The following is an 8,943-nucleotide window of genomic DNA, read 5'->3' on the forward strand; positions in this document are numbered from 1 at the left end:
ACCAAATGATAATAATGCAATAAACACATGCGTCGATACTTATTTATTGTCGTGTTATTATATACAACTCATTTTTTTAAAACGAAGGCATATATTTTATTATATAAGAAAAATTCATTTTTTATACATCTTTCATTTGGATTTTTTTTTTTTTTTTTTTTTTTTTTAATATTCTGCTAAAAAAACTAAGGTTGTCTGCTAGTAGCAACTTATATTACATTATATGTGAAGCACATTTGATAAATTCATTAAAGATATTGGTTTTGTTGTTAAAGTCAAAAATACTTTGCAAAAATCTAAAGCAAAAATCTTTTTGTTCATATATGCAAGAAAGCTCATAGTAATACCGACATGATCAACAACTAAAAATTTCTACGCTTATCTAAATCATAAAAGGAAAGGAAAGTAGGTCAAATTTGTGAAAAATAGCCAAAAGTATATACAAATGCACAATATCCTCTAAATAGGTTTATTTTAAAAAATAATATATTTTTTATCATACTTAAAATAATTATTGTATTTAAAATTTAAAACAAATGTTACTTCTGATTTGTGTTTACCTTATGTCCTCTTAAATATCATAATTCGGAATATTGAACAAAAATCCAAACACTTACAAAATTAACTTAAATGTACTCTAGATAAATATATTATAATTTTTTTTGTAGAAACACATATATCATTTCATATGGGATAATGCGAGTATGGAAAAACGATTAACTTACAAAACTCCTTAGGTTGCAACCCAAGTAACGGGCTGCATTAGATGGGCCAGCCCAACCCAAAGTAAAAAAACTCAACTCTACAATGATCTACTCAACCTTTAGCCCATATCCCCTACTAGGCCCAAAGAAAGCCTAATTATGTATCCTAAATACATTGTTTTTAATCGTTTTTGGATGGGCTTTTCCTCAAGTACACAGAGACCATGATCTTCACATTATGAAGTTTATTATCGATGAATCTAGTCAACTTATTACTATAAGAAGAAGTTCTTTTTTCGGTTTAGCCCAACCCTAAGCTCTAGCTATGGGCTAAGCTTTCTCTTTCATTTTTTAGATACCATTGTTTCTTTTCTGGTTTTGCCACATCCATAGCACGAAACCAAACACAACAAGTAAGATAAGTGATGGGCCTAGCCAAACCCATCCACTTTCATTCTTTGTCTTTAAACCCATTTGCCATACTTTTAGGGAAGCAATCACAGTCACATTAGTGGCATTATTGAACAAGAAGATTTGAGCATCATCGTTGATCGCTTCTGTCGGATAAACACGTGAAGTAATGCATGTTCTTCCTCCTTGTGCGTAACCCTCGACTATCGAATGATCCACCTATAAAAAGTCCAACATTTGTATATCAAGTCTAAAGAACCAATTTATGGTCAATAGTTTTGACTTAATAGAAGAAATTACCAAAATTCTCATGGATAATTTTTCGTCCTCAAGGATGGGAACCGTGCTACCATAAATAGACTTATCGACATCTTTTGCAATGGAAGATCTAACAAAAAGTGACATTAACTAATAATTAGAAAAAAAAAACGACTAAAAACTATCTAAGATGCTACATTTGTTATAAATGTACGCAATTGATGCACAAACAAAACGTATAGGATCAAGGAGAGAAGAAAAACAATACTTTGATTGATCGATACAAAAGAATGTGCTAAGATCTCCATGTTTGTCTTTGGCAATGTAGAAGTAAGTAGGTGTGTATTCGGTGAGGTTCTTGTTTGCAAGAACCAATAAACCGAATGGTCCCAATGCATCTCTCACACCGGCTCCACCATGATGTGCACAATTATATGGCACTTTGGATCCTACCTTTAACCCGCTAACAACCTTTTTATCTACCTCAATCTCAATCATAACATCCAACTGTGAATAAGAATATTTGTCACTAAAATATCATTTATGTATCAAAAGCTAGAAGTCTTTTGAATATATGCGAGTTTAGAGCCTTGTGAGTTTATGGTTTTGTGTTTAACATACCTGAGATGTTGGGCCCACAGAGAGTGGCTCTAGAGACCCCGGTTCAAGTTTAACGTTATTAAACTCTTTAAGATTTGACCTTATTTTATCTAACTCTTCAATCGGCCATTGGAGCAAATTACTACCTGTCTTTGGATCTAGAGCAACCGTTCTTGGAAGTGCCTAATCACATTTACAAATTAACAAACTTAATGAAGATGATCATAAAAACAAACCTAACAAAAGAAAAGCATACCATTAGAGATGCCCAACCCTTTTTGATATCTGTTTTTTCACTATCGGTCTCTTTAATCCAACTCCACAAAATCCGTCTTTTCTTATGTTGATCATAGAACGTTTTCGATGCATAGTAAATTCCATAATCATATCGTAAACCGATTCCAACATCAATTGCACGATCATCTGGGACCCATTTTCCCTCCCTCAAATCATAATCCCCGAGAGCATAATAATCACATCGATCATCGTCCATGCTAGCTTTAAGAACATGTTTCACACCGGGCCCAAAAGTCCCAGTATCAAGCCCAAAATCATCTTTTGAAACAGGATAAAAGTCAACGCATTCCCACATTCCAGTTCCAGCGACATCATGAAGCCACCCATCTTGAAGCTCATAACTTTTAAAATCATCGGTGTCGTACAATAAAGCGATTCCGGTTCTATTAACTTTTGAACCAATCACCATTCGCCACTTACCCTCGGGGGTCAACCATGCGGTGGTGGGGTCACGAAAGTCTTTTATGTCGATCCATGATGGTGGGACCAGGACCGGGTTCGCCGGGTCCTTGACCCAATTGACAAGGAGCGGGTCAGATGGGTTGGCCGGGTATGCTAGGTTTTGGACTTGAACCGATTCGTTGGTTGAACCGGTGTATAGTACCACAAGTTTGTTATTTGGTAAAATGGTTGTGGACCCGGTCCAAACACCATTGACATCATACCATTCGTCTCTTTCCATTGCTATTGGAAGATGTCGCCAATGAACCATGTCTCTTGATACAGCATGACCCCACACGATTGGACCCCACACGGCTGCCTCAGGGCTATATTGGTAAAATAAATGGTACCACCCTTTATAAAATACCGGACCTATCGTAAAAAGAATAATGAGTACACATTTAGAACCATAAATAACATCACGTAACATTAGAAATAGTTATTTAATCAAGAAATATGTAAATAAGTTATGTAACTTACCATTTGGATCTTTAAGAGAATTACACCATCAAAACGAAGCCAAACCACCATAACATAAAATAAGGAAAATGAATTAAATTAGTATTTCTTGAGATATATGTAATGGATTATTTTCAAAAAATAGAAAATTTGATAAGATCTTAGAGATTTTTACCATTCATCCAATTTTCCCCTGGATAGAAATGGAAGGCGGGTGCTTGCCAATCCAACATGTCGGTATCCCATGAAAAGGAAGATACGTTTGCAGGTAATCTGAAAGATTTATCTGACACGCCTTGTTCGACTGGATCCATCCTTTCTGGTAATTGAACATCTTTTTCATGTGTGTGGATGTGGATGTTCCCGACAATCAATGCCACCACCACACTGGTGGCCAACAACCCAGATATCAGCAGTAGAAGTGACTTACTGGGTTGTTGGCCATTTTCTTGAGCTTGAGAAGGTAGATTCGCGTCTAACAATGGGACATACCCGTGATCGGCTTCGATGAGAGAGGTGTGACTTGGGTTTTCGACATCGGATGAAGCTTGAGATGTCATTTGTTAAAACTTTATGGCATTTGTTAGTTTGGTGGAGTTATGGTGGCTTGTATTTCAACTTATTGAGGTTAATATGGTGGTTTAATTTTGTGAAGTAGAACAGAAGAGTGTTGGAGAAATATAAGGAGAGTTTGAAACATGTTTGGTGGAGAGAAAATGTAGAGCACAAAATAGGTGTTAAAATGTGTTTTTCTGACATTTTCCTTATTTTATGGTGTAGTTTACATCAACAAAATATTTTCAAAGTAGAGCTTAAATTACTTTTAATATTAGAACAATTCAAAAAATCGTTATTTATTATTATATTTGTACTTCCAAGGGATTTTCGGACTTTTGTCATTGAATGACGATGATCAAATAATCCGTTAAAATAAGAAATGAACGGGTCTACTATATCATCGATCTTAAAGGCCTCTAAAAGCGCATTAATATATTAAAAAGTGCTATGCAAGTTTTGATTTGACATTTCTTACACTAAATCTTCCAAAAAAAAAAAAAAAAAAAAAACGAAAAATACACTTTGGTAGAAAGTAAATGGTAATCAAGTATCTAAATATTCCATTACAATTTAATTATTTCTGGATTTATAATCAAACTAAAATACACTTTAGTTGTTTTTACTTTTTACAGACGCTTCATTGATGTTTGTATTCAGAATACATGTAAATTGTAATGTCGATTCTCTTTTATGTTTATGAAGATATTATGGAGAAATATCGTATCATCCTTTTCCTTTTGCTACTTGATCTCCATTTCGCAAGAGATTGATTATTGGTGGAATGTATACGTTAAAAAAAAAAAAAACAAAGGATACAAAAAGAGTCGAATTGCTTTTAAATAAAAGTTACAAACCACAAACAACATAACACATATATGGTATTCCATATTTCCAACGTGCAACTTTCGATTTTGATCCAATCACTCAAACATTTGGTGGTGGCCATATTTTTCCAAATAACTCTTCCACCCTTTTTGCTTGTTCCGAATAACCATCCATCCCCGCCGCCAAAAGTTCCAACGCCGCGGGTCCCATCGCAGACGCAAACTTAAGTTGGTCCCACTTCACCAACTGCAAATATCAAATACACTGTTATTCTTTATTCTTTCAGCAACCTTTGAGCTGATCCACACTGTGTCACCCTTAGGGAATACAATAATACCTCTTCTTCGGTAAAATTATATGCAGCAGCTGATTTTGAGGAGAGTCTTTCCACAAATGTATATTTATCATCATCAGGAGTAGTGGATTCCTTTAATGCTTGTAATATCTTCAATGGAGTGATTATATAATCCACCCTGTAAAATTATTACATATCTAATATATTTCAAAAAATAATAATAATAATAATAATAATATGATGTTAAATAAATTGTACCCTAAAAGATTGAAAACATCCTGTTTGTTTCGGACTGAAGCAACCATTAATTTGGATTTATGCCCGTATTTGTGAATATAATTGTAAGCTTTTGTCACCTATAAAAAAAGGAGCTTTTATTAAATCACAATTTCTATTATTGTTATTTAATTGTAATTAAATAATGAGTTATGAGATTAACCAAAGCCAATCCAGGATCTTCTCCTCTTTTAACAGCAGCTTCTATTTCAGGATCACCACTGTGGTTGCGAGCCCAATCCTTAAAATGTATAAAATTAGGGTTTACTAATTACTAATTATTAATCACCATATTGGAACTTAATAAATGATATCAAAATAAAATAAAAAGTAAAAAAGTAATTATTAGTTTAATTACCCTAAGGCGACCCACAAATATTTGAATAACAGAAGCACCAGCTTGAGCAGCAGCTGCAGCTTGAGAAAAGCTGAAAAAAACAGTAAAAAGAAATAAAATGAAAATTTTAAATGGAAGTTAAATGAGTAATAATAATGGATACCTGTAGACAAAAGTCATATGTGTTTGTATACCCTCAGATTCCAACAATCTTGCTGCTTCAATTCCCTGAAGAAAACAATTATTTTGTATAAAACCATATAATTCTCCAATGATATAAAAACTAAAATAAAAAATATATATTTCATTGCATACTCACTTGCCACGTGGCAGGGATTTTGAACAACAATCTCTCAGCAGGGACATCAATACTATTGTACATATTCAACAGGTTCTCAACCTGCACATCAGTAATTTACAAAGGGTATAAAGGGTATAAATGTCAAGAATTATAATTTGTAAATTGTAGTAATAATACCTTTCCAACAATAGCATGAGTGTCATATGCTAAACGAGCATCAACTTCAGTTGAAACACGACCAGGTACTAGCTTTGATAGCTCACCACCAACATTTACTAAAGCCTGTTAATTTCTATTTACTCATCAAAAACAGTAAAAAAAAAAGTTAATTATTGATGCCAGAAATGGAAGGTTTACCTTGTTCACAAAACATGTCATGCGAGCTTCAGGGCTCTCTAGACCATAGCAGTGTTTATCTGCTAATGCAGTATCCACAGCACCCTGAACATAAATGGTGAACACAGAAGAATTGAGATAACTGAAAATGAAAACAAAGTTTAATCGAATTGATAGTGTACATAAACACAAGTTTTACCTTGAAAGCTGTATCAGGGAGGCTGCAAATGCCTAATAGAAGAGATGAACTAACAGTTGCAGCAGTTGGAGGAAACCTATGTGTAGTTCAGAAGGCAATCGTTTAGTTGAAGAACAGTAAAGTATAAGATCAATTCATCAACGGAATATATACAACCTCTCGAAATCATCGAAGACAACAGTATCCGGAACGACTTCGCTAAAGCGTGATAGAGCATCTAATTCAGTCCTTCCACCTACAGATCAAAAGCATCAATTAATTAACTAATACAGTTGGAATTTCCTCAATTAGCAAAACGAAACTCTAAATTTGATCTACCGGTGTTGGGAGAAGCGGAGAAATCGGTGAAGGAGGCTCGGATTTGAGTGCATGATCTGCGAGAGTTGAAGGCGGGAATCGGGAATACGGATCGAACAGGGAGTGTTGATCTTCTGTTGTGCTGGTGATTGATGAGTTGATCAAAGGGTGAATTAGAAGTAAATGCAAAGAATTTTGTTGAGGATATGGGAGGGCATTACCTGAAGGAGAGTGGAAGAAGAGGAGAGTGAAGCAGTGTGGAGAGAAGCAGCTGCTGCCATTTTCGATTGATTTGCAGGTGAAGAGAGTGGGTGTGGAATTTGGGGAAGATGATATAGAGAAAAGGTTTTATATTTCTACTCGCTTCACTACTTCACAGATCACTGTTTTTTTAATATTTTAATTTCTTTTTTATTTTTAACATAAAATTTGTATATTTATGTCATATTATCCATTTATATGAGATTTTTTTAATCATTGAATCATAAATTCTCAATTGATCATTTATTAAATTTAATTGTAAAATTTTCTGAATTCATATAACAATCCTCCTTAATAAATAAAAATCCTTTTATCAAATGACGTATTCTTATTTATTTTGTCATATATAATTTTGTGGTTATTTTAAATTTGGTTTTTTCATTTTATTAAATTCTAGATAGTATCAGTTTCATTAATGAATTTTTCTTTTAATTTCAAAATTACTAAATTAAAGATTCATTAATTTTATTTATTTATTTATTTAAATTATTTGTTTAAATTTAAAAGAGAAAAAAAACTCTTTAATTTTTATAATTTAATATTTTTCTCACTTTTCTTATAAAATCAAACTTCTCAAATGTTTAGAATTTTGTATTTAGTTTTTCTTTTAAATAAACCCATCTAATATATGGGTCACACACTTAGTCTAATCTAATAAATGAATGTTTTTTTTTGCCACATGTCACACTCTCATTCAATTTGTTAAATGTCATTTTATGGTTATTTTGAATTTTTTTTCCATATGTCATTTTATTAGTTTTTCTATTTTATTAAATACAACATAATATTTTAATATAATCATTGCAATAACTGTAGTGATAAATGAATATCAATTTCATTAATGAACTTACATTTTAATTTCAAAATTCTCATATTAAAGCACATTACTTTTTTTTTTGTTTATTTATTTAAATTATTTGTTTAAATTTAAAAGAGAAAAAAACATTTCAATTATAATAATTCATTATTTTTTTTATTTTCTTATAAATTCAAAGTTCTCAAATATTTTGATATTTATATTTAACTTTTCTTTTTTAAATTAACCTATGTAATATATGAGTCTCACAACTAGTCTACTTTTATAAATGAATTAATTTCTTTTCCACATGTCATTTTATGAGTTTTTCTATTTTAATAAATTTCACATAATATTTTAATAAATTTCACATAATATTTTATAAATGAAGGTTTTTTTTGTCATATGTCACATTCTCATTCAACTTGCAAAATATCATTTTGTGGTTATTTTAAATTAATTTTTTTCCCACATGTCATTTTATGGGTTTTTCCTATTTTATAAATTTCACAAAATACTTTATCAGTGTAACTAGTTTATAACCCGTGGGAACCACGGTTAGAAAATTAATTAAACTTTCTAAGTAAAAACTCAAAACTATTAATTAATAATTTTAAATAACGTATTAATTAAAAGATATTTTTTTAGTTCTATATAAAATTATAATCATTGATTCAAATAAATACGTAAAATAGATAATCTTATAGTTTGTATAAATTTTATTTTATTATAATTTGTATAAATTTTATTTTATTTTTATTATAATATTATTAATTTAATGTAATTAAAATGTGATTTAAAATTTGAAATTTGAAATTTGAAATGGAGAATTAATAGATGGACAAGTATCATGGTACTAATTACAATACTAACATCGTGACACATGACAAAAGAACTACTTTTTTACTAGTATAGAAAGATAATTACAATAAATGTAGTAATAAGTGAATATCAATTTCATTAATGAACTTACATTTTATTTTAAAATTCCCAATTTAAAGCTCATTATTTATTTTGTTTATTTATTTAAATTTAAATGAAAAAAAAATCAAATTTAATAATTCATTATTTTTCTTATTTTCTTAGAAATCCAAAGTTCTTAAATATTTAGACATTTATATTTAATTTTTTTTAATTAACCTATATAATACATAAGTCTTACACCTAGTTTAAACATAATATAAAATGATTAAAAAAGATAAACTATAAGGGAGCATGATAGTTTTTAAAAGTTTTTAATACTTAGTTTTTATATAATTTTATACTTTTAAAAACTTTTAACTAGTCGCCGA

General features: G+C 30.8%; 2 protein-coding genes across 2 annotated transcripts; both read right to left on the reverse strand.

Moving 5' to 3' along the window:
* Positions 1-679: 679 nt before the first annotated feature.
* On the reverse strand, positions 680-3,776 carry LOC145001000 (acid beta-fructofuranosidase-like). Its single transcript, XM_078960317.1, has 7 exons — positions 3,346-3,776; positions 3,192-3,200; positions 2,230-3,083; positions 1,995-2,156; positions 1,642-1,880; positions 1,416-1,503; positions 680-1,334 (listed from the first exon to the last, which is right to left on the reverse strand). Exons 1-7 carry the CDS (start codon positions 3,728-3,730, stop codon positions 1,056-1,058), a joined length of 2,016 nt encoding a protein of 671 aa, XP_078816443.1. The 5' UTR covers positions 3,731-3,776; the 3' UTR covers positions 680-1,055.
* Positions 3,777-4,541: 765 nt separating this feature from the next.
* LOC145000998 (Aldolase superfamily protein) lies at positions 4,542-6,970 on the reverse strand. The gene is made up of 13 exons (XM_078960314.1): positions 6,816-6,970; positions 6,616-6,736; positions 6,454-6,532; positions 6,298-6,373; positions 6,120-6,203; positions 5,940-6,044; positions 5,781-5,861; positions 5,625-5,689; positions 5,483-5,552; positions 5,288-5,365; positions 5,107-5,204; positions 4,891-5,026; positions 4,542-4,799 (listed from the first exon to the last, which is right to left on the reverse strand). The coding sequence occupies exons 1-13, from the start codon at positions 6,873-6,875 to the stop codon at positions 4,653-4,655; spliced, it is 1,200 nt and encodes a 399-aa protein (XP_078816440.1). The 5' UTR covers positions 6,876-6,970; the 3' UTR covers positions 4,542-4,652.
* Between the last annotated feature and the right edge of the window lie 1,973 nt (positions 6,971-8,943).

This window comes from Lactuca saligna, chromosome 6 (assembly GCF_052625555.1).
Source record: "Lactuca saligna cultivar CGN05327 chromosome 6, ASM5262555v1, whole genome shotgun sequence".
Lineage (NCBI taxonomy): Eukaryota > Viridiplantae > Streptophyta > Magnoliopsida > Asterales > Asteraceae > Lactuca > Lactuca saligna.